The sequence below is a fragment of the Vespula vulgaris genome, chromosome 21 (genome assembly GCF_905475345.1).
Source record: "Vespula vulgaris chromosome 21, iyVesVulg1.1, whole genome shotgun sequence".
Taxonomy (NCBI): Eukaryota; Metazoa; Arthropoda; class Insecta; order Hymenoptera; family Vespidae; genus Vespula; species Vespula vulgaris.
Window position 1 is genome coordinate 732,130 of NC_066606.1, and position 26,350 is coordinate 758,479.

The window sequence follows — 26,350 nt, forward strand, 5'->3', positions numbered from 1 at the left end:
ATTTTGAGTGACGTATTTGTGTCGAACGATGCAACAGGTATCGCCATTTTATTTCATATTGCATGAAACTGTAACATTATCACTAGTGATTATTGCACTTTTTATATTAGAGATAGTAGAAATAACAAAAAAATTAAAGATTAAATAGAATAAATTCACGATCGAGTAGAAAAAAAAATTTCGCACGGCGAAGTTTATTCTTTACAAATTAGACGCTAAATTTCGAAGTTCGCGTCGCATGATCTTTCCAGTCGAATTCCTAGGAATGACATCGATAAAACGTACGCCACCTCTCAGCCACTTTTGCGACGACATTTGTCCTGTAAATCATATTTAACAGCTCGATCAACACGAAAACGAAGAAAATTCGATACGAAGAAAATTTAAGAAATAAATCGATACGATAACTTATTGCTAGATAATACAAATTATATCCATCCTTTAAATATAGAATGCTTGTAAGATAAGCAGTAATTATTAACATTTTTTTTAATAATATAAATTAAAAAGATAATTAACGAAGTAAAAATTGATAAAAAAATGAGGAACGTACCTTTAACGTAGTCTCCAATATCTTCAGCGCTGACTTTCGAATTAGGTTGCTTCACGATGAAAGCCATTGGTAGTTCACCGGAATTTTCATCAGGTTTACCAGCGACAGCAGCATCCTTAACAGCAGGATGAGAAAGTAAGAGAACTTCGATCTCGACCGGCGAGACTTGATAACCTTTATACTTAATGAGTTCCTTTAGTCGATCGACGATGAACAACTTGCTAGACTCGTCGTAAAGACAGACGTCACCCGTATGAAGCCAACCATCCTTATCGATTGTTTCGTCGGTCGCCTTGCGATTACCGTAGTATCCTAACATTAGGATATGCTCGCCTTTGATGCACAACTCGCCCGGTTGCATCGGTCCTAAAGTCTCGAATGTCTCGGGGTTGATTATCTTACACTGTACACCGGGCATAAGCTTACTGATAGCATTGTCGTTCTCTCCGGACTTGTCGCTAAGTCCGATCACTATCGAAAGCTCTGTCATGCCATAACCATTAATAATAGATTTTACGTGCAGCCTTTTCTTTGCTTCCACCAGCAACTAAAAATATATCGAGATCGAGTTTGTATCATTTTAAAAGGACTTTCTAGGATATCTTAAAAGTAGGTCAATTTTATAAAATGTTCTATAATAATTTTTTGTAGTAATTGTACGTAAATTGGATAAAAAGAAAATATTGTAACTACATAGCTACGTATACTCATAGTACTTATCGATATAAAGAGTACAGAGATGAGATTGTATAAAACTAGAAAATTTATTAGAAATTAAGAAACGTTTGATCAATCTACAGATGTAATCGTGAGACACGGTAAACGTCTTTTCCCATTGGGTGCCATTTTATTTCCTCCTTTTCGCTCGTGAAAACGAGAAACGGTGTTCTTTGTTCACTTTTCCGCGTCTCGACTTCGACTCCCTTCGTGGAGCAAAGTAAAAGACCGACTTTGGCACTTAGCACTCAAGTTCCTTCCCTTTCCCCTCCTTCCCTCTCTCTCTCTCTCTCTTTCTCGCTCCCTTTTTATTTTATTTTTCGTATCGATAACTTATCGGACCTAACGCGAGTTACTCGGAAAACGTAACTTACCTCCTTTGGTAACGGTGCTGCTCCACACAAGACTTTATTCACGCTTCGAAAATCGTAGCTAGGAACCGCCGGGTGTTTTGCAAGAATAATCAGCACCGGCGGCACGATAGGTAGAAAAGTGATGCGATATCTTTCGATCGAAGTGAACAAAAGTTCTGCTGAGAAATTGGTAATCCGGACTATTGTGGATCCAGATACTATTGCAATTGATAACATACCAAAGGCATAACCGTGATAGAATGGGAGGAACAATAATATCCTATCGTCTTGCGTTATATCTATATAATCGGATTTACTGAAATTGATAACGATTATTCAAACTTATTCATTTTGTAGCTTTCTTTTTATTTTACAATAAATTGTATATTTACCTTCCATTCCGTGAGAAGTTTAACAGATTCTGATGAGATAACATAACGCCTTTTGGCAAGCCCGTAGTACCGCTTGAGCACAAAATGAGAATTGGTCGTTTCTTATTATCACCGATATCAACAGGAGTGTATCGATAAGAATCTATGTAACAGTCTGTCGTTTCCAACAAACTTTTTAGCGTAGGCATGTTACTCGTAAGTGCTTCATCGTCTAATTCGATCAATTCTATCTCCCAAGATAGATTAGCTATTACTTCACTATACAGTTTTTCGCTTCGTCGTGATACGAAGATAATTCGTGGCTTTGAAATGTTCAGTATGTGTTTCATCTCAACTAGATAACAAATTATACAAAGACGCTTTTTGTAAATAGTTTGTGCATAATAAATTACTTCAGTTATGTGTGAATGTGTAAAAAGAATTATCATTGTTAAAGAAAAAAATAATATCGCTATAGGAAATTTGCTACGAACATTCCGTATACGAAGGATTCAAAGGTGCTATCACCGCCCCGACATATATGCCTGCCAATGCTGCTACAAACCAATTGCGATGATTTTCCGCAACAATAGATATCTTGTCTTCCACTTTTATGTTACGTCTCTTTAAAATCTCGGCGAGTTTGACACTTTTTTCCAATATGTCCCCATTCGTTTGAAATTGTCCAGTTTCGGCGTCAATCTGTAAGACGTAATTAAACACAAAATTCCTTCAGACTCATTCATTCAATCAATTAATAAAATTTTCTTGCATACCTCAAAAATACGATTAGAATGTTTTCGCAAGCATTCTAAGAAATATTGTCCTACTGAACAGTCTAGCACTACCTTTTCGTCGGGTGGGCCTTTGATTATTCTTGCTTTATTAGACATTTCTTTCGAATTATTGTTACTCTGCAACAATTAATCGATAAAATTAATTTTGTGGAGTTAATAAAATCTCGAAATCATTCGTAGTAGCATTTAAATAGACAAGGTAATCATTATCACATAGTTTTCAAAAGTGTAGCTTAGTAATGGTAGTAACGCTGTCACTGTCAGCTGGGTTCGCGTACAAACCCTATCTGTTGATTAATCGATACTAATGACAGTAGTAACCTTGTGATAACGTTTCCACAGCTGTTCAAATACACTGAAGTTCGGTCAAATAAATGAATCAATTTGATTTTCAGAATATCTATCAAAATTCGCATAATTATTTTTGGCTTTAATCGATTGCTTTCTATTTTTAGGAATTACAATATTAATGAGATTTTTTTTTGTCATGCCGAACGATATATATTCTTTAATAATACAAATGCCAATATAATTTTGTTAAATCATTAATTTAATAACTACTACGAGTCAGAATTTAAAACTTTTTTTAAAACTTAAAAAGCTGTAACATTTTTAAAGAATTTAAATTTGGTAAGAGCCAAATAATATTCAAGAACTCTTATATCTCTGCAGTAGAACATTGTTCAATGGTTTAGGATCACAGAAACCAATTGTTTCAAAGGATCAAATCCAGCATGAGAGCCTATAGAATTTAACAATGCCTTCAGGTCTATTGGTATCTATCTGAATAACTAAAGACATTAGTGAGTAACGATGCTATTACCGATAAGATATGTAACAACACATTTCTAGGAGTCGTTACAACGTTTTGATTTCGTTTCCAAGGATTCCAAGGTAGAGGAAACTTGAAAGCTTTTGTCAATCCGATTTGGAAATTCACGGTTCATGCTGGTGTATGTTCTTACAATGTATATATATACACACATATAGATGCAAACATATATACATAAATACATACATACGTGTACTCAAATGAAAGATATCTGTGGATTGAATGTTCCTTTGGGCCCACGATTAGTCAATTCTATGATGATCGTATATTTGAAAATAAAGTGAAGTCTGTATTTAAATCTTACTTTGTAGATAGTAAGAAAATATCTAACGGGCCTGTTCAATATAACAGCTGTGAGAATTGACTGACGAATAGTAAAGTATCTAATTCTATAGATAGCTATTCCTTTTCTTTGCACAGTCGCGTATCTCCCATCATATCTACGAGTCAGAAAAAGTAAATAAAAAAATACTTTGTATAAATATAACTTATATAGATCGGTCACCATAGATGACGAGAGAACTGAATTTTATGATTCGTGATTCGTATACAATGAATCGTATCCACTGATCTCTATACACACAACAAAAGCATCGATCGTTCCTAAGTTCTTATCCCTTTAGAAATTCGTACAAACGTTCATAAATAAATAAGAAAGTATATTTTCAAGTATATTTTATCAAACGTCATTTTCAAGAGTATATAAATAATTTACCGATCAGAATCTTCATGGAATTTCATGAACATGCTTGAGTCTTCCATGTTGGATCATAGCTGATAGAATGTACATCAGAGTGTTTCAAGGATATCCGAGACAAACATCCGCGTAGATGTCGTCACGATGTAGTCAGGAAGGAAGTAAGGAAAGAAGGAAGGAGGGAAGGAAGGAAGGAAGGAAGGAAGGAAGGAAGGAAGGAAGGAAGGAAGGAAGGAAGGAAGGAAGGAAGGAAGGAAGGAAGGAAGGAAGGAAGGAAGGATGGATGGATGGATGGATGGATGGATGGATGGATGGATGGAAGGACGGAAGGAAGGAAGGAAGAAAGGGGATGGGAATGCATTGGAGGGAATCACTGAAGTGCTGGAGATTCGCTCTTCTGGAGCTGGCTTCTAGTCTCGACGTGTACGCGGAAGTGGCCCCGTACGGATAGAAGGGTTGACCAGAGTCGTCCGGGGATGGAACCGCGTGCCACTCTGATTGTAGCCGGCCATACTGGGACACGCGAATCGCATACCGGCGATTCTTGGTTTCATGCGACGTGCCTAGACACCCCTGGAATACTTATGACCGAATAGACCGAGCTACCGAGCTGGCTGACTGCGGAGGTATAAGGGAGGGTGAAGAGAGGATGAAGAGAAGTGGATGGGGTTGAGAAGGTGTCAGAGTCTCGGCTTTAGTCGTAGAACTAGAGTGAGAGAGAGAGAGAGAGAGGGAGAGAGAGGAGAGGGGAGGAGACAGGGCTCCTTTTTATATAAAGCTTCCACGGTACCTTTCAGCTCAGCAGTTGGATTTTGTCTCTGCATAAATGATAAAAGTCTCGCCGAACCATTACTCGTATTCTGGTGAAAGAGTTTAAACGCTGTCTCTTTTCTTTTTTTTCGCAGTGGGATATAAAGACTATTTGTAACAGTCGTTTTAGACCTTTTCCTCGCCATCGCGATAGACAATGCGTATTATGAAATATATTGTGACACCGTGCGGTTGCTCCGGGAAAATTAATTGGATACTATTGTGGCATAATTCCTATTGTCACTTCTATCGAAATTATTACATTTAATTATCGTATTCATCCGCGATTAATCTTATATAAACGAATTTTGTTTTCCTATTAAACTTAACTGGTGTTGATAATAAAAATCAATTAATCGATTTTGTAAAGCGTTCTATTGGAAGAACGGGAGAGAGAAAAAGAAAAGAAAGATTTAGCATATATTGGGAAAAGCAGATAAATGAGTCGCACGTTGTTTAGTTAATTACTCATACGAAAGAGAAATAAGTACGGACTGTACGCGCTTGTATCTTAATCGTTTCCAGAACAGATTCTGAGCTATATCTCAGAGTCTTCAGGCATATCCGTCAGAGCCGCAGCTGGTATACGATCCGCGTTCTTCACCGGTATCATCATCCGCGTTCGCAGAATCGAGCGATTTCGTAACTTCTCCTCTTCGTTGCGTATTAATGCGCGGCTACGACTTAACGGAATTAACGATGGCCTCTTTCCTTCTCTCTCTCTCTCTCTATAAAGGATGCTTCGATGATATGAAAGAGAGAGAGAGAGAGACAGAGAGAGACAAACAGAGAGAGAGAGAGGTTCAAAATTTTGATAACATGTGACTTTATCTGGAATTCTCGAGCGCGCAGGTAGTCTGTTTACTTAAGATAATGGCGAAAGCGGAGTGCTTGGGCGTGGATGGAAGGGTGAAAGAGGGAATGAAATAGAGAGAGAGGGAGAGAGACAGAGAGGGGCGAAAGGATATTTCAGCAGGCTATGTTGAGTTTCTGCGTGAGGAGCGACGGAGAAGTCGCCGAGGTGGAGATGGAAACGAAGGTGGAGCTTCGGAGTGAGGGGCTTTTCGAGGTATCAAGGAGAAGGGGAAGTGAGTTGAAGGTTGGAAGCGAAGGGGCTAAACGGGAGAAGGAGAGAGAAAGAGAGAGAGAGAGAGAGTGTGAGAGGGGGTGGTTTACCGGAGGAAGAGGGCGAAAGGGTCGGAGGATGAGAGAGAAAGAGAGTGGGAAAGGGAGGCGAGATTCTCTCTCGGCAGGCTACAAGAACTTCATTTTCCGAGCCATTACGCCCCGTCCCACTCCAACCTTCTCCCTCTTTCTCTTTCTCTTTCTCTCTCTCTCTCTCTCTCTCTCTTTCTTTCTCACGCTCGTGGAAACCCCTTTGCCCCTTAAATTAATTTATATCGAAATTTTAAATGACACTCATCGGCCCGAGCAATAAATAACACCGACGACGTCGCCCTCGGCGATGCTTTTTCAAGCGTGGACGAACGTTGCCTCGCCGATTGGTATTGTTTAGGAAATTCCTACCTTAGCGAGTGCTTTAATTCTCCTTTCAATCTATCCATCTTTCTTTCTTTCTCTCTGTTTCTCTTTCTCTCTCTGTTCAGGTCGTACTCTTATCTAAAGGTATTTACTTACAAATACGAGGAAAATATCACCGTGTTTTATCTATCGTTCGTGCATGAATATTAAAAAATCCATAGCATGATTTATAACTTTTTCGATAACTTAGATAAGATTAATCAAATAAATAGATTAGATAAAAACGTTTTTGGTGAAATATCAACGAATTTTTTATTATAGTACGAAGATTGTAGTATATTGATGTTAAAAAATGTTGAATGAAACCGAGTAGATTAGATGCATTTGGTCCGCATAATGGTCCTAGTTACGATAATTGGCAGGATGTTTCGAGAAACGGGTCGTACGATTTTCTCGTACTCGTCAGTTTTCACATTTCCGTCCGAGCTTTTCCTACCTTTCTCAATAAACGCAATCCCATATTTTCGCTAACGTAGAAATTCGTCAGCATCGTTATTTCAACATAACCACGTTCCGGATTATTACGGGTCAAAAACTACCCATCAAATATATTTAAGCTTTTGTGATTGATGGAAAATTTAATGAAAATTCATTTTATTCAAAAATCGCTAAAACTTGAATTTAAAGCATTCGTAGTTTCTTTTTCTTTTTTTCCCCCCTCTCTCTCTCTCTTTCTTATCATTATTTGCCGAGACTGTTTATCTATTTTATTTCTGTTCTAGTTCTTACAACTTCTGTTTAATTTCATTCAGCCTTCGTAAACGTTCTTCAACGGTAATGCAACTCGCTCGTGGAATGTACGAATCTTCATCAAGGAAAAATCGCATTAAAGTTATATGCTTATCGTCGGTGACCATCAAGGAGGATTACAAAATATAGTTTCAGAATGATTAAAACTCTATAGAATATAAATTCGCGTTTTTATTTAGAACGAAAATATTGTGGGACGGTAACGATGCTAATAAAAAAAAAAATAAAAACTATTCTAATTCCATCGGATACTTTAAACGAATGAATTTAAGAATCGTCTCCTCTTTACACAGTTTCTTTGGCATATTTTATTTGTCAACGATAGTGAGATATATTAGAGCGACTTATTAGACTTATCAGACTTACGCGATTTATTAGACGAACCGAGATGCATCGTCGTTCCTTCGTTCTCTCTTCTTTTTTCTTTTTCGTTTTCGCGAGTAAAGTAATTACATAAATTTTAGAATTACTTTTTTTTCTTCCGTAAGGAAAATAAATAAAAAAAAGCGGAATAGAATTAGCGTAAACGGGTATGCTTGAAAAGAGAAAGAAAAATGCGCAGGCTCTTGTCTTGTCGGATAACGCATTTTTTTCAAAGGAATGACGTGTGGCCGAAACTGTAACAAGTCACAAAGCAACGGAGCCGGCATTCTGGTTGAAATAGTAGAATTCCTGTCACTCGGAATTCTGTAATAGTATTATACGAAGCTCCCTTCGCTGAAGGCATATTAGTATTATACTATGCGTTACCATTCTCGTGCCATCAAGCATTAAGTGACTTTTTTAAGCCGCTTGTTCCTGCACGACGTTTTGTGATTCGGTAATTAGATTCTTGGCGTTATTACTAGGTACGTAGGATTGTCAGTCACAAGAGATAAAGAGGGAACGATGCTAGGTAGACCGAGAAATAAGATAATGAAGAGAAGGTGGAAATAGAAGAGGAATGGTCGAAGGGAAAATTCATTGAGTTCGGCATACCTTCGTCGTTAATTTAATGAATAACTGAACTATAATATATATATATATATATATATATATATATATATATATATGCATATATGTATATTATATTCTTTACTATGATATAGTTCTTGTTAACTCGTTAATAATTCAAACAATAAATGGACCGATGGCTCCATACGTTTAAAATAGCCTTGGTAATAATTCATCTCATCAATTACTTTATCATTTTCACGAACAAAACGAACGAATTAATCCTCATCAAATGCAATTCTCATAATCGCTAGTGCGATCTATACTTCGTGTCCCTTTTAAACAACGTACCTCTTCGGTAACGGAGTAATTAAGCCGAATATTAATGAAGTCCGTGCTGTACGAGAAAGCGTGGTGATGAGATGAGCTGAGAGGAGGAGCTGGGATAGGGAAGGAAGGGAAATTGGTGAAAGAAGATTCGATGGAGGGGAGACAATGAGCGAATGCTGTGTAAAGCGGTGCAATTGTCCTATCGAGCGTAGTCTCCTGAGAGAAAGAGAAGAAATGAAAGATAGGAAAAGATAGAGAGATCAAGAGGTAAAGCAAGAGAGAGAAACAAAGAGAGAGAGAGAGAAGAGAATGCAGCGAATGGATGAATGCATAAATCGGAGAAAGAGATTTCGTACCTACCTATACGTATGTATATCATAAAAAGCAACGTAGAAAAGAGCACACAAGTTCGCGTATACATAGGCATATAGAGAGATAGAGAAAGAGAATGAGAAAGACGTATATATTACCGTGCACATGAGGCGACAAAGTGGAGAAGGTAGGGGCGTACTCGCGCGAGCACCAGAAACGGCTGTTGCATTGTACGCGTGGTGCGAATGGCAGAGAGGGGCCGTTGTCGGCTAAAGTATGCAGAGAAATTGTTTTGCCCCCGTAAAGGAGGGATGCCACGGCTTACCGCACCGCTGTCATCGTTCCTGCTATGTGTACATTTCTTCGTGTATGGGTACAAGTAAGTAAGTACTCGTCCGTGTAGGTATGTATGTAGGTAGATAGGTAGGTAGGTAGGTAGATAGGTAGATAGGCATGTATATAAGTGTCTATATATCCGAGTATATGTGTAAAAAGCACGCAGGTACGGTCTCCTCTCTCCTTTATTGTATTTACGCGTGTACCAACCTCCTGGCACAATGTTCGATGCCACGGACAGTGGCCCTCGGACTATTTCAGGAACGAAACTACGACTTCTACGATGGTCCGAGAATTGTTCGCAAATTCTGTCAATGCTTTTTCCTACATCTTTTTTCTATTTTTTTTTTCTTTCTCTTTTGAACTTTTCTCTTTTTCTAATTCTTCTACTTTCATATTTTTTTTCTTTTTTTCTTTTTTCTTTCCTTTTTCATGTCTCGGAAGAAAAATCTGCGATTAACAACAATGATCTTCTCTTTCTATTAAATAATTGCATTCCATCATTTGACTAAGGTTTTTTTTTCTGAATTTATTATCGTCTTTTGTCGGCGATATTTAACGATTGGATTGACCGATAAATATTGTCAAAATATTTCATATCTAATTGTAAATAAACAATAGTAATACTTTTCACTGAAAATTCTGACATTACTTATCGACCAATCCGATATTATACGTTCGGTTGACATTGATCGACGAGATTGAAAATAAAATTTGTTAAGAATAAAAATTTATTAGAAATAAAGCAGATTTTTCTATTGTAATGCAAAATTAATTTGTCGTTAATAACGTATTAAATAAGAAAAGTTAGTATGAATCGAAAGAGAATTACCTTGTTTTTAGGATTTTCTAGTTTTACGTCTTGCTTTCGAATTTTTTAAATAATATCGATATTAACATATTCCGAGAATCATTATTGTTCGAACGTTGAAAGCAAACTAAAATGTAATTCCGCTTAAAAAGTATTGAAATCTACACAAATATTGATAAAATGTTATCAGTAGCTTTACTTCTTTCTTCTAAGTGACCTTAAAGTATACAGATAACGGTAATATTTAAAAGTTTTTTCCTTTTCTTTTTTATACGTATTCATAAAATAATATTTTACGCATTACTGCGCATGTAAATACACACGTTTTATGTATCGATTTTGTTAAAAACCGTTATAACTGTAATTATATTAATTAATCGACAATTTTCCTTCGAACGAATTAAATATGAAATATCGTTATCATAAGATTAGAGAATTATTAGAAGAAACAGCGAGGTCTCGTCTCTCCGTGACGCGTTTTCGCTGTGAATGCCAAGGCTTTAACATAGATTCGATGCCCGTAGGGCTTGCTTTGTTACAGTCCACAAACCTCTGATACCGGTGGCATACTTCAGGGTAGAATATGCCGAATACTTTTGGTATGAAGTAGCTATACGCCAGCCTGAGAAGATCACATTCTCGCTTCCGAGCAAGCTTACCTCGGCTTAACTCGTTTCGCGATCCTTAAAGCTACGGAATACCTACATAAGTATGCCAGGAAACACAATTGCACATACTAGAAACGTTTAAAGTCGCTCCAGCCGGTGACTTAATTTCTACTTAAATTAAGTCATTTCTGATTTTGCTTTTCTTCTTCTTATCCGTGCTTTTCTTAATGGTGCTTACAAATCGTGGATCAATGTTACATTTCGTTATGAAATCGAAGATAACGTTTAGGTTGGTCCGCTCGGTGCAGAGATTACTCGAGCGTGGTTACGGAATAGCGAGAGTGCGATTTATATGACAGAGAAATCTAGTTAAACAGACTGGAAACGGTCTAAAGGCGAGGTCATAAATTACATCTCTATAGGTTATCGCTCAGGTTTATCGCGCGAAACCGCTGCTTTGCGTTTAAGACTTAGTCTCAATGGTGGAATTCTATATTATGCATTGTGAATCAATTAATTGCGATTCGTTAGGTACACATTCATTTTAAATTATTTGACATAAAAATTGCAAGCTCGATTAATCACTTATTACCGTATCGTTTAATAATCGATCGTACGTCTTCGCTCATTATCGATCTTCCTTCTGTCGTTGCATTCGGAGTCGCCGTTAAAATAATAACCGAGATCGAGGTAAACCTTATTTCCTCCGTGTAATTACTTTCAATTCCTTGTTCCTCCGTTATTCATTGTCCGTGATCGTCTCCACGACATGGCATAATGCAGGTCATATTTTTTTTCCACGAAGGAAGATTACGAAGCGATTTTTCGACGTCAAACTAAGTCGGTTTTATTTGGCAGATCGAGCGAATTTGCTTCTATATAAAATTATCATGTTTTTTAAATTAATATTATTTTGAATCAATCATATCAAATTATATTAAATTAATATTATTTTAAATCATTCTATTTCATTGACGATAAGATAGCTCTATCCGATCGTTTCTTGAAAAAAAGAATATATGCGTACATTTATCTTGCTCTTATCATTTATTTTTGGTTTTATCAAAACATATAGCGTAGCGAAAGCAGTAGAGACGGGTGCCGATTTTGGCGAGAACCAAATGTTTATCTTTGGATGCTCCATGGCAGAGAACCGAAGCGTAGTTGTCCAAGTTCGATAAGCTGCCGATGAGACGTCTTCATGGTCGAACTGGCTGCCTTCGCGAATTAAGCTCCGGACAGCAGCCAAAGTTCTCTTAGTGGCTGACCCGATCTCTAACTTCCACAACGTTACCGCTAATTCCAAACACCCTGGGTTAAGAGTCTACCCTCGTAGATACGTCTATATCCTCCGATGTTCGCTAAAACAAACTCTCCTACCTTTCCCCGACATAAATAGTGCGTATTACTTCCAACCGTATCAAATATTTCAAACCCGTTGTTTCATCCGGGAATAATCGATCGCTGTATTTCCTCGAAAATTGTTTATTCTCTCGCAGTCGAAAAAAAAGAGAAGAAAAGAGGAAGCTTTTTAAAATAATTACAAATATTTAATGAATGAATTTTTGCTAATGAATGAATTTCTTCTATTCCATTGATATGCAATCTTTCAGATTAATTCTATCGTTGAATTAAAATTTAATGGTAGAAAATAATTATGAATGAAAATAACTCGATGTAAAGCTTACTTTTTTGGCTTCTTGGTATATATTGGTTTTTTCGTTTGAGCAATAAATATTGTTTCGCTTAAAAAAACTTTTCCTTATTTGCGGAAGAGATTCGAAAGAAAATATTTTCCGTGTCAATTCTCGCGCTTCATTATTTAATTTGCCTCTAAAATATAGTTCGGAGAAGAGTTTGGCGAAGCCGTCGGGACGCGTGCTCGTCGAAAATGCAAATGACCGGCTGCCAGTTAATCGACGTTTATCGCCGATAATTTCGCAATTTATCATCCTCTCGCGTTTAGAATACATCGTGCATGGTGACACATGCCTTGAAGATATAGCTATAATGGGTATTATGGGTATGCGTATCTATAAGCGCGTAGAAATTAAAGTCAACAGGAATACGAGTAGAAAGGATTTGATTGATTATTTTATAATCGTTTCTTAATCTCGTTAAATCGAGAAGATATCACTTCTTTGTAATTCTATATGATATCTTTCATAAATATTGTCGTATCGTAGAACAAGAGGCGATGAAGATGAGCATTTTTATATTGTTTTTTATAAAATGAAAAAAAGAGAAGAAAAAATATACATGTATACATATGTATAAATAATCTTTTCGCATTTATAGTTCAAATAGCAAGAGTCATCTCGATCTTCGATCAACAATATCGTTCGCGAACGATCCTTCGTAATAGAAATATCCAGACCGAAACTGTTTTAGTTTCCCGCATCTACCTTGGATCTGCATTCCAAATCCGGGTTTTCAAGTAAGATCGTGTTCGGATAAGGATCCTGGCTTGTTTGGATACGCCGAGTTATCCGAACTTAAAGTGACGGATTTGTATAATCCGGATAATCAAGGTAATTCGAGTAGCGTCAAACTTTCTTCTCTTTTCTTCGGTTTCTTTCGAAATCTCATCGTCTCTTATTCGAATTCGTTTTGTCTTTTTAAGGACGATACATTCTTTCGATCATTTATCATACACATAAAACGATAATTGAAGTAGCATAAGTCATTTTTATCTTTCGTAGTCATTATTTAAACAACGAGATAATTCGATAAATATTTTACAATGATTATGGGAGTTTCTTTTTTCATTAAACGATCTTTTATATATTATATATATGTGTTAGTGTGTAAAATACATAAATGCCTCTATTGTTCGATCAATTTGAAGAAAATTCAGAATTATTTCAGAAAGTTCCATTGCACAATTTTCCTAACGAATTTCCAAAGCTCGATTTAAGGTGCCATCGAAGCGTCCAAGTTGCAAAGATATCGGCGAGCTTTTCGCCGTGAGTTTAGTTGGAAAGTGGTTAATATAGAGTATGGAGGGTTGGATAGTAGCTGCTAGGGTATACGTGCATGCATTACCCAGTTTCTCTCTCTCTTCTTCCTTCTCTCTCTCTCTCTCTCTCTCTCTCTCTCTATCTCTGTGTTTCTCTCCTTTTCGTGGGTGTGTCTCGAACGATGGTGTAATTCTTTCAGTAGCGGCACCCACGGAGGTCGCAGTTGTACTGTAAATCCCAAAGTTCGTCGCCGGCGCTAATTCGAAGTTTGGCGCAGTTGCTGCAGAGCTCCATGGCCCTCTCAAACCCCTTTCGTTGCCACCCCGAATGCGCACCTATACACACGGACGTTTCATTCGCGTGTGTACTTGAACGTAGCACGTATTGCATGATTGCGATTGTCTGCGTTTTCGTACATATGTATATGTATGAAGGTTAGATATAGAATAGGTATATCAATAGATATAGCATACTTCGTAGAATCGAGGAGAGAAAATACAAAGAGGTGAGGAGGTATGAGGAGGAATAGGGAGTTGAAGGAACGCCCTTGGTTTTGTGTCTTTGAGGAGAGAGAAAGAGAGATAGAGTGTATTTGGTCGAAATTGGTATATCTACGCGTACTGTGTTCAGCTGCGAATAATTGCCGTAGATGATGAAATCATTACAAAGCGTGATGTTATTGCTGATGGTGCTGACAGACGCAAAGTCGACTTGCGAGTCCAGCAGCAAGCATCTCGAAACCTTCCAAAATCTTTCGAATTCTGAAACGACGATGAATTTTCCGAACGAGCTCTAACCGATGAAGCCGTCTCTTTATTGCTCGGCCATCTATACGGCCAATCCCTCTTTTCGATTCTCCTTCTTCCTTTCCCTTTGTATCTATTTCTTTTTTTCTCATTTCATTTCTTCCGCGTCGTTTTACTAATGCGCCAGTTAATGCAATACGATTGCACGAAGTTTCCGCGACGATCGATTTATTCTCGCACGGTTTTACGTGCTCGATTGGAAATTTTAAGCGAGCTCTGGGATATGTCGAGGGAGTGAGACCGAAGTGAAACGATTTGTTCTCGATTTTGTATTTTAACATTTATATATGTGTACATGTGTGTGTGTGTGTGTGTGTGTGTGTGAGTGTGTGAGTGTGTGTGAGTGTACAAATGCGTATGTAAGTATGTATGTCAAGTAATATTGTCTTCTTCGTTGAGAGAACGAAACAGAAATGGATGTTCCGCAGCTCTTTTGTTTCTTCGATGAAGTTTGATTTATTCCTAGAAAATTGTTGCTTTGGTAAATTTTACACGTCATGTTTATTTTATACGCTGACATTTTTACGAAGCTTTCTCTCTTTCTTTGTCTCCTTTTACTTTTCTGTCTTCTCTTCTATCTAACAAACCGGACTAATTGGGCTATTTCGGCTCATCGATCGGGTTTTTCTTTTTTTTCTTTTTCTTTTTTTGTTTACTTCGTGCCACATTCGTACGATCAATTTCACGAGAGTCGACGGATACATCCGCAAATTTGGGGTCGGTAGTGTGCGTGTGTAGTATATATGGTAGGTATGTAAAAAGTGATGCGAAGTTAAAAATATTCTCTTTATTTACAATAATTATTACGAACTTTATACTTATAAATAAATTTATTTACTGTTAAAATGATTATTTATAAATATCACGGGTTCATCGAAAGTATTACGTGAAAGTTATTGCATCAGTGCATGGTTTAAAGCGTTTTATATATTTACATTTCTACGAGTTAAATTCGTATGATTTTTATTTCACATCAAAATTATCGAGAATTAACTAATCGAATATATTCAAACTTTGCAATAATATGAATTTGGAAAAAGTGTTCTAAAGGATGTAGCAATATGTTGTTCATGTCGATCAGAGGATGTCCCATACGCAATGGGGAAAAGAGAGTGAGTTTTCTTGCAAGACACTCTGTAGATGGCCGGGACGACGGTGGCTCAGAGAAAGGAGGGATAATTGAATACAACTTGATCGAGCCGCGCGTTTCCACCCCATTAAATCGGGCTTAAGCTCGTAAGGGGAGGGAAAAGGGTGGAATCGAGAAGGTACGGGGTGAAAGAGGCAAAGCGAGCGAGCGAGCGAGCAAGACAGAGATAGAAGGAGGAAGAGAGAAAGAGAGATATAGAGAGAAAGCGAGCGCGCGCGAGAGAGAGAGAGAGAGAGAGAGAAAGAGAGAAACAGAGAGGAAGAGAGAGAGAGAGAGAGAGGGAAAACACTCCGTTGGCTCGACGGGAAGGCGAGAGAATGTTTACTGCTGCCCCAGCTGGAGGCCAATCAGTATAGCTGGCCCTCCTTCTGCAACCCTCCGTCCATGCTTGTGCCACATACCCCCATGCAATGGAAACGCGAGGGCAATAGCTAAGCCGATGTCGTTATACAGCTGGATTATTCCTCACCCTCTCACAGCGGCCCGTTATGGCGATAATCAAATTAACTCACTTCGAATTTTAAAGACACAACCCTCCCATTCTCTCTTCTCCCTTCTTCTCTCCGTCTCCCTTCATTCTCCTTCATCAAATTTCCCCTTCTCGGTCTATCTCTTACCGCTAATTCACTACGACACCGAGTCATTCCTTATAGGCTTTACTTCTCTTACATTCCTTTTTTCTTGTTCTTTTCTTTTTTTCTTTTTTCTTCTTTCTTTTCTCATTTCTCTCTTTTCCCTCGTTACTAACTGCTACTACTCTTTCATTATTTTCTCTCCTCTTTGTCTTTTTCATGGTGTCTAATCTGTAAATTCTTATTGGTTATTAACGTTGCCATTATTCGATTGCCGTATGATTATATCAATGATTTTGGAATTTGTGTAGAATCATATTAGATAATTCTTGAGAGATCATTCTTTTTAGGTATGTATAAGAAAAACAATATATAGGTTTGATATTAGGGAATGGTCATGTCCGAACCGAGACAAGCTCTCTTATTAAATATGTAGAAAACTCGAGTGGTATCCAGTCGATAAACAAGAAAATCCTTTGATCCTTTCAAAATGAACGTATTAACGATTTCAAACAATTTTGTAAAGCGTCATAAATTCGTCGAACAATAAACGTATCCCATTCATCTATAAATACAAATACACACTCACATACACATACATATATATACGTCTGTGGATTAAAATGATCATAGTGACTCGTTGAGTAGCGATAATCATGATGGGACTGGATCGTATTCGTTCTCCTGAATGAAACAATGTTACAACGAACGGCACAGGATTATTTCGTCGTTTTTAGATCAACGATTATCGTTCGTAACGTCGTCCTCTATCGTATCTGCCTTCTCCATTCCCTCCTGAAAATCGTCATTTCGCGGATCAGATACTTCTATGCGTATATTTTCCGTCTAAACTGATAATAATTGGAATCCGCTTGGACGAGAACGCTTTGTGCGCAATAGCTCTTGTTCCTCGATTAAAACGTCTTTCATTTGTACCTGTCGTTTGCAAGATTATCAGTCGGGTATAAAAGGACGTTTAACATTGACATAATGGATACAATGTAACGCGATCCAATATGATGCTGATCGAAATTCTAACATAACATTACCTTATACAAAAATAACTTATGTTATAGAAAAAAAAGAAAGAGAAACTGTCGTTAGAAATAAATAATTATAATAATAATAGCAATAATAATAAACTTCGATCAAATACCAAGGAAAGAGATGAATTCAAATCGATTAGGATTATTTGACATTCGAATCTCGAGCTTTTCCGATTTCCATTACAGATCCCAATGATAAATCGTAAACGATATTGATAGGAGGATTTTATTCATATCCAGGTTATGGAATGGTATAGGTATATATTTCGAAGACAATGAAACATGCATTGAAATTGATCGAACATATCGACGAATCGTACTAATGCAATCGCTCGTAGAAACTTGTGAATTTTTGCGATATCTCTTCATAGACTTTCAAACGGACTCATTTGTAAGAGCTCAAAGAGAGGATTTAGGATACTGAAGGGCCGACATATTCATCCGCTCGGCTCAATGGTTATCGTCTTTAATGCATCGGCCAGAGTCTGGTACCGATAATTGCAGGAAAAAAGCGAATACATATGTAGATACGAGCGATACATTCTTCATTTTCTCCAATCGCAAAAGATTATTCGTTAAAAAGGTATTACGAACGTTATGTAAAATCTGTTTTTAATACTTACGATATCTTTCACATGCACTTTATGCGAACGACAATCCGCAGTTCCGAGATAATACGTTGGCCATAACGAGTTTCGATTTTCGACAGGAAATGAGAATATTCGGGGATAAATTAATAAGAAAAGAAAAATAAAAAGAAAAGGAAAAAGAACGTAAAACGGATGAATGATTCTTAAAAAGGATTATACGTTAGATATCAATATACTTGTCGTATATGAACGTTTAAAAAAAGAACATCTTGCAGTACAACGATTTACCGAATACGTTCGAATCTATACATCGAATCTATTCAATGAATAGATTATAACGAAACGCGCAATTTCCTTGCAATACGATTAGGATATGGATATGGTAATTAATCGATCGATGTTAAGCGATCAAAACCGTGGAAATGATGGTTGAACATTGCACATATAGCTATGACGTACTCTACAAACTGACGCGTAACATCCGGCTCGATTTATAATTATATTACGTTACTTAGCAATTAGATACGATCGGGATCGGCGCGTTTTAATCTGCACATTATAGTAATAATTGCTTCATCGAGAAAAAAGGAAATGAAATAGGCAAATAATCGTGGAAAGAAATGGGCAGAACTAATCGTGATTATAGCGTACTCAAATCGATCGTAGAATCTTATATCGGATAGTGAAAAGTCATTGGGAAAATTGTACGATGTGGTCGCGTTGTTAGATAAAACCGTAATAAAGGTGGCTTTCCATTAATTCGACGAGGAGAATCGTAGAAGCAGAGCTTTGTGGCCGGTTGGAGTTCTCTTCGAAGTAGAAGGAAAAAGAAAAAAAAAAGAAAGGAAAAAGAAAGGAAGAAAAAGATTGAAGGGTGAAAGAGAGAGAATGGTGCGTGGCAGCAACCTGCGAGTGGAGATACTTACACGAAACTTTACTACACGTTTCCTCCCCTATCGGTATAGACACATCCACGTCTATTTTTATATATGTTTGTGTGTATATTCTTGTATTTTCTATCCGAAGGGTTGCTCGTAGAAAGGGTCTAAAGGCTTTGGCGAATCGGTGGGAGCCCGTGTTTGGGATGACCACGTTTCTGGGTAGCTAAAGTCTCGTGGTTGGGATTAGCTTAATTACAGATAACTAAGTCGAGATTCACGAAAGCTGTAGATACGGATAAAAGAACAACAAACGTGGGAAGACTAGGATGAAACAAAATAGAGTGAGAGAGGAGGAGAGAGAGGTAGAGAGAGAGAGAGAGAGAGAGAGAAGAAGAAAGAGAAAACGAAGAAAGAGAAGACAGAGTATACAAGGAAAGGAAGAAAAGATGAGAAAAAGAGAAGGATAGCGAAGAAATCCTTGAAGAGAGTCAGAGGAGAAGAATACTTTGAGATCGAAGATACATATACACGAGCATAGCCATGCATACATGTACGTATGCACGTACAAACACACTTGACCGACGGCTACGAAGTTTTATTATCTTTCCGGTCGCTGCAGAAGGCGAAGTGGCGGCAGCCGGATATTTCTAAAACGGATAGGAGGATATTGTGATCCTTCACAAACAGACGAACGGAGAGAAAGGGAAAGAGAAAGAGAGAGTGTGCGGGAGGGACACTTGGTTCTTTTGAGAAGTGTCTTTCACGAGATATTACATGGCATCCAACGTCGTAGCTATAGCGAGTAATGTCCGTGTAACTAGTACCTACATTTTCTAGGTGGACGTGTATATTTGTGTTCTCGCGGGTTACTGTACGGAGCTATGTATGTAGACCCTGTATTGTTAAAAGAGCGATGGAAGAATAGGTAGAGAGTAGGGATAAGGATGGGCATTGAGGAGAAACGTCCTAATAGAATTTCTATTTTCTCTCTCTATCTATCTCTCTCTCTCTCTCTCTTTCTCGAGGTTAATTGCCTTACCGATGTTGGATTACTAAAGAGTAACGAGTCTTGCTTGCTTAACCTGTGGTCACTCGACCCTTGACGATGTCACCTACGTGAAATTTCCATTGTTCTATCTCTTGATCTTCTTGCGTTTCTGCATTTCTCTCTTTCTCGCTCTTAACAATTTCGTTTCCGTCTCTCCGTTTGCCTCTATCAGTATATACCTATATCTCTTTACTCCTTCGCCGGAATGCTACTTTCTCGTTCCGGCGTTTCTATCTCTCGAGGAGAAAATGATACTCGTTATCCTGAATTGTAAGGATGTAAGAAATTGCCAGTGCTTTACTACGATTCCTCGTACTCTTACGGAATAGCATCCTTAATCGTTAATACTGTTTACAATCTATCCCTCACAATTATTTTTCATGCTCGATCGTCAAATCTTTTTAATTTTTATATCGTCTAATTCATTCGTTAAGATTTCTATATAATCCAGCAGATATTAATCGATTTATTAATAAACAAACACAGGTATACATCGATGTCATTTATTACGTACGACGTAATAAATCCAATTTTATTTTCATAATCTTTTCACTATCCGACATCGTTATGTTCCAATTTTTATGAAATCGTGATCCTCTGCCAATACGTTCGTATCCGTTTTGACAGTTGCGTTTCTTGATTCAGTCTTGATCCTTTCAAAGTAGCCACGTCGTCCCTTAGGCATCCAACATTCGAGATCAGAATCCCGGATTTCGAAGTGGACTGTCAATGCTGATAAATGCGACTAGTCGACCCTTAACGTCGAATCCTAGAGACTTTGTGGTGGCTTCGTGACTCTCCAAAGTGTGGTCACTGATGATCACTCTGTGGTTGACTATGTACATAGGATTCTGTTGGGAGAAGTTTGCTGAGCTGGAAGAGAGAATGGGAAGAGTAGAACCATTTATTCGATATGCTTGAACAAATGAGCTACAAGTAAGTTTATACTTTGTTTCCTATCTCGGCTCTTATTTGCCACGTCTACAAATCGAACCTTCTAAATATTTTAAATCCTACGTTTGCGAAAAAATCATCGATTTTCTGATCATTAGAAACATTCGTTCTTTAGATACTACGCTGTATACAAATGGAAATATCATGAAGTAAACGTGTTTCACGTCGCTGGTCGTATTTAACGAAAAGTATCTATGATTCCTAAAGTTTATATAAAATTAAAAATTGTAAATGCGAGGAACGTTTTAAAACGGTGGAATTCCCATTTATAAGAAATCTCTGGTGTACACCGACTTGAGGAATAAAAACAGAAAATCATCTAACGACGGTAGGATCTGAAATGTAATGTATATCGCGTGTACACAAAAGCAAGTGTATTCGTTATGTTTAAAGAAACTCCACTACCACCAGTAGATTCTTCAAGGAATAGATGTTGAATTTGATACACATCGTGTAGGTAAAAGCGCTGACGTTCTACTCACAGGGGAAAATCGAGGGAGAGAGAGAGAGAGAGAGAGAGAGAGAGAGAGAGAGAGAAGGCGAGTGAGTCTTTCGCAAACCGATTCACGTCACGCAAACTTGTTGCTTGGTTGGAGGACGAGTTTTCTCGTACTCTTTAGCACATTATCAAAATTACTTTCATGCCTTTAGGGACAAACGGTATCAAAGTCCGTGGACGATCGTCCGCATCTTGCATTTGCGTTACCTTCGTTGGGCTTAAAGGAGTTGGAGATGGGTTTGAAGGTGGTGAGGACAGCTACACGAAGGTTCAAAGCGAACGATCCGTCTCGAGAATGTCAGGCTGTTCCCTTGCAGCGTTACGTAGGTATATACTTTGGGATGTGTTCCAATTTCTCTCGAGTATACTCGCGTACTGTGGTACGGCTTTCCACTCGACGACCAGAGACTCTTGGCGGCTGATTGGCTCTGGAGATGCACTCGAGGATCGAGCTCCGTCGATCGACCGAAGAACAATTAATCGCTGCAATCGGATTGCACCGCTGCGTGCTACGTTTAACCTCTCTGTTCTTTTTCTTCTTTTTTTCTGACGTTTCTTCTTCTTCTTCTTCTTCTTCTTCTTCTTCTTCTCCTTCTCCTTCTCCTTCTTCTTCTTCTTCTTCTCCTTCTCCTTCTCCTTCTTCTTCTTCCTCACCTTATTCCTCTTTCTTCTGCTTATTTCTCGAGAAAAAATCCTTGAATCAAAAAAATCCTTGATTCGCCCTGTTCGCCTACTAATCGCAAAGATTTTCTTTCGAGCATTCTCGCTAACTATTTTGCTTGTGTCCGATGTTAGATTAAATGTATCTTTATTTTACGTAACTGTTTTTTAGGATTTTGTAATTCTGATTTCTTTTAAATGTTTCAGACGAGGCTTATTCTACTTTTGTGTATGTCTTGCAATTTCTTCGATACAAGTTCAGAGTATGTTTAACGGAAGATCGGATAAAATCGATTCGATATATATATGTGTGTGTGTGTATGTATGTGTGTGTATGTATGTATGTATGTATGTGGTACCAATATGAAGTCCATAGAACGAGAATTTGGGTCTCATTCGTTTTGCCCTTTCTTCGATATTATTTCTCGAAACATTGCTCCCTCTCTTTCCTTTCGTCGTTGGAAATCCCTTTAGGATTTCACTTCTCTATCAAAAACAAACGTACTTGCTGTGTTTCTGGTAGAATCGTTGTTGCGAAAGTTTGTTCATGGTATTCTCTTTCTGGTTATTCCCCAATGAGAAACAACGGTACAGGTAAGGGGTTGTTCTCCAAATGTTTTCAAGAGCATCCAGTTTATTTTTTAATTCTATGTCAAGCGGTATTCTCGTAGGAACACTTTGAATATTGAGTTACACATATCGGATGACTGCCTCTTTTGTATATATGACGAATTACGAAAAGAGAAGTTGAACAATAAGTGTTTTTCAGAAAGAGACGCAAAATTTTTTATACGGACGGTAAACAACATGAATCTCTTGGGTAATAAGAATACGCTTTTGATATTATACTCTTTGTTAATATTATTTGATTTATTTCTTTAATTATAAATTTATAACAAGATATATTTTATCTCGAGTATAATAATTTTTAACCGTCGCCGGCTTAAAGTTTCTAATTTTCTCGGAGAAATATCGAAGGTTAACGGAGCGCGTTCGTTTGCATGATTTTGCATTCGACTGACGTGGATTTTAATCGGAATAGAGTGGCGAGCGGGGGAAAAAATGGATTTTCACGCGACGATTAATTCTCACGGCGTAATATTGGGTCGATTAATTATTACCACAATGCTCGAAACAAATCTGTTAGATAGAGTTGCCGATCATAAGAAGTTGCGATTGGTTAGTTCAGACGGAACGTCTTAAGCCGTTCCAGAGTGCTCGCTCGCGCGCAAAGCTAACTTGGAGTGGGATCGCTGTGTATTGTATTGTGTGTAGGGGGTTAAAGGAGGGATGGCGACTAGGCTGTGCTGACATTGAAAGATGGTAGTGCTCCTTCTCTCTGGCCGCTGCTTCCAGCATGATATAGCACCATCCGAACGCGCTGATAGATCCAATTTACAGGGCGCCTTTAGCACGCTACCGAACCACCACCGAAAACCTTTTCCACCTTAACGTAGTCTACCTCGCCTCAAGTGGAAGACAATTTTTAACTTTGCAAACCCTTCTCTCGTACGAACAAGCTTCTTCCAAACGAATTAGCTATTTATTTCTTTCTTTCTTCTTCTTCTTCTTGTTCTTGTTCTTGTTCTTCTTTTTCTTCCTCTCCTTTTCTTTCTTTTTTCAAGGAGGACATATCCTCCCTCTTTCTTATTAAATCCACAAACGTCCCAGCCTTTGTTGCTTCGATCTCGAAATTCGAACGACGATTTTAATTTAATACCTCTCGAGATACGAGAAACTCGAAGATCCCTCAAGGGTCAGATGCTTCTTCCTTTTCGATCATTAATATTGACGTCGTTAAAAGGGTTGTCCTACTATTCATTTTTCCCTTTTCCTGACCGCAAACATATTTTTCTTCGCCGACTGTTATCGACTCCATCGACGAAGGAACGCAAGAAAGAAAAAAACGGGTAAAAGGAAAAAAAGATGAACGAAGGACAAATTTTTCTCCTCTCGTCTAAAGCATCGAAGAACGATGAGGAAGAGGTCGATCCGGGCAATTAGCCGGAACAGAGAGCAGACGGAGGTGGAAAGGTCGTAGCATCCTGGCGTAGGTCTCGTTTTTGGTGTCGAAGGGGGTCAGCCAAATTCCTCGTCAAGGCGGACATGCCTGCAGTTCGTGTGAGCCCAGCTGACCCCAACGATTAATGGTAAACTTAATTATTGGCCTTCTACCAATTTCTCCACGGTACATACCGCGTTTTATATCTTTCGCATTCGATCTCAAACATATTCAAATTCGATCCTTCCTGTAGGAAGAAAATTTTCCAAAGGAAGAAAATAAAAATTTCATCCTAACATTCATAACAAACTGTTTCGACCTCGATAAAAACGAGAGAATATCAGAGATATGCGGATTGAGAATTCTAAATAATAATCAAATCGATTCTGATTGATTCTCTGATTGGAGTTTCAATAACTGCAAATCGATAAGATTAACCGTATCTCGAGCTATCTCGTCGAGTCATCTGAATTAAAAGCGGCCGGCATACTTTCATCCCCTAATAGTCGCTACTCGCTCGGTCGCGTCATAATGAATATAAAATAAGAAAATACGATATAAATTGCCGGTGGTCGCGGACGAGCAGGCGTGGGATGTACTTGACGTATTGCTCGAGTGATCGGATATCGATTAGGCCGGCAGCGGCGTTGGCGGCGTCGACGGTGGCGGTGGAGGGCACGCTCGGTCCATAACACCCTTCCTCCGCGGGTCGTAACTTGCACTCGAATGCTATTCCACTAATTACCAAGGCGACAGAGGCCACTGCGGTTGGCACTTCTGACGGCGTATCTTGACGGTTCTATGCTCGTATATGTCCGCTCGAGGCTCCTGTTTTGCGATGCTAGAGAGAGAGAGGGAGTGAGGGAGCGAGAGAGAGAGGAAGGAGGAGAAAGGAAGAGGAGGATGGTGTGTCAGGGTGCTTATCGGACGGGCATACGTGGTTAATCACTAGAACCATCGTTAGGGCACAATATTGTCGATGGTTGTGCGCGTTAATCGTCCCTTGAATTCATCGATTCTCTGACATCGACTAGCATTTTGTAATTCCAACTAGGATACTTTCCAATGTTACAATCCTACGTACATTTATCATCTTTCTCCCTTAACGTTCCTTCTTAAGCAGTCAAGTAGAAAATAAGAACATTTCGAATATATACATACATACAATATATATATATATATATATACTCAATACCGAGAAATAAATCGAATCAAAGCGAAGATTAATTGGTTTGAAATAGAACGGTTGATAAGGAACTGAGAGATAACAATTTCTATTAAAATTAAGAGGAAAGTAATATCGGCATATTTCATAGGTCGATGATAGCGCGGACGGAAATTAATAAGAACAAATATCAAGAATCTTTTATTTGCCAATCGATAAAAACAAAAATAACAATCATAAGAAAGTTACAAATTAAGAAAGACATTTCCCACCGAGAGATGTCTAAGAAACAAGTCTATTGAATCGATACAGTTAAATAGTTCTCTCTTGTGTCGATTTCGTAACGTCTATTATCTCTACGAAAGCGGTCATCCCGTCGGATAATATTAAGACGATATCCTTTGTAATGATGCGTATCCAGTATCGCATTGTCCTTTCGTTAACGATTCGAGGACGTTCATCGAGATTTACGTTCCTGCGGATTCTTGCGCGCTAATTAAGACACTGCACTTCGGTTCGGCTCGTCCCCTCAAGCAGCTTCTTAACTATATAAACTATCCACCGCACGACTAAGACGTCTACCGATAAACCCAGCATCTTCCTCCTACGCGACTTTACCGCTGCCACTTCCACTTCGTCTGCCTTCTAGCAAAACCCTTATTCACTTTCTCTGTCTCTCTGTTTCTCTCTCTCTCTCTCTCTTTCTGTTCCTCTGTCACTATTTCAGTCAGTGAATAGTCGTGTACGCAAGCGCATGTGAACTTATAGCTCATGAGCAATATGCACTGCATTCGAGAATCCTTGTTTTCGATCTAAGCTAGTAAATTACACCCTACGGATTTGTTACAGTTGCTTGAGAGGTATTAGCAACAAGAAGATTTTGACGTTTCTCTGCGTTCTCTCTCAGCTACTTTCTCTCTCTCTCTCTCTCTCTCTCTCTCTCTCTCTCTCTCTCTCTCTCTCTCTCTCTCTCTCCCTCTATCTTTCTCTGTCTGTCTTGCTCGCGGCCCTTCTCCTTACTTGTCGAACACGTAGATGAGAAACTCAACCTCCATCGATTCTCTTGTGGAGTAGTTCCTGTTTCGTGCCGCACTTCTAGCTACACTAGTTACTCTACCGAATTCTTCAACCAAAGATACCTTGAATAGCACATTGTATTGTTTACACGTATATATATATATATATATATATATTGCAAATATCCATGTATATTACTACAAAATGATTAATTTAATACGATCTTGGGCGATAAATTCTATATTAAT

The 26,350-nt window shown here is 38.3% G+C and overlaps 1 protein-coding gene across 2 annotated transcripts; it reads right to left on the reverse strand.

The window, feature by feature from the left end:
• Positions 1 to 166: 166 nt before the first annotated feature.
• LOC127071455 (uncharacterized) lies at positions 167 to 10,266 on the reverse strand. Of its 2 annotated transcripts, none has more exons than XM_051010754.1 (7): positions 10,166 to 10,266; positions 2,771 to 2,908; positions 2,489 to 2,696; positions 2,016 to 2,349; positions 1,645 to 1,939; positions 554 to 1,100; positions 167 to 320 (listed from the first exon to the last, which is right to left on the reverse strand). In XM_051010754.1, exons 2-7 carry the CDS (start codon positions 2,885 to 2,887, stop codon positions 202 to 204), a joined length of 1,620 nt encoding a protein of 539 aa, XP_050866711.1. In that variant the 5' UTR covers positions 2,888 to 2,908; positions 10,166 to 10,266; the 3' UTR covers positions 167 to 201. The 2 variants fall into 2 exon arrangements, with proteins under 2 accessions (XP_050866711.1, XP_050866710.1); XM_051010753.1 differs by lacking the exon at positions 10,166 to 10,266 and adding an exon at positions 3,814 to 4,165.
• Positions 10,267 to 26,350: the final 16,084 nt, after the last annotated feature.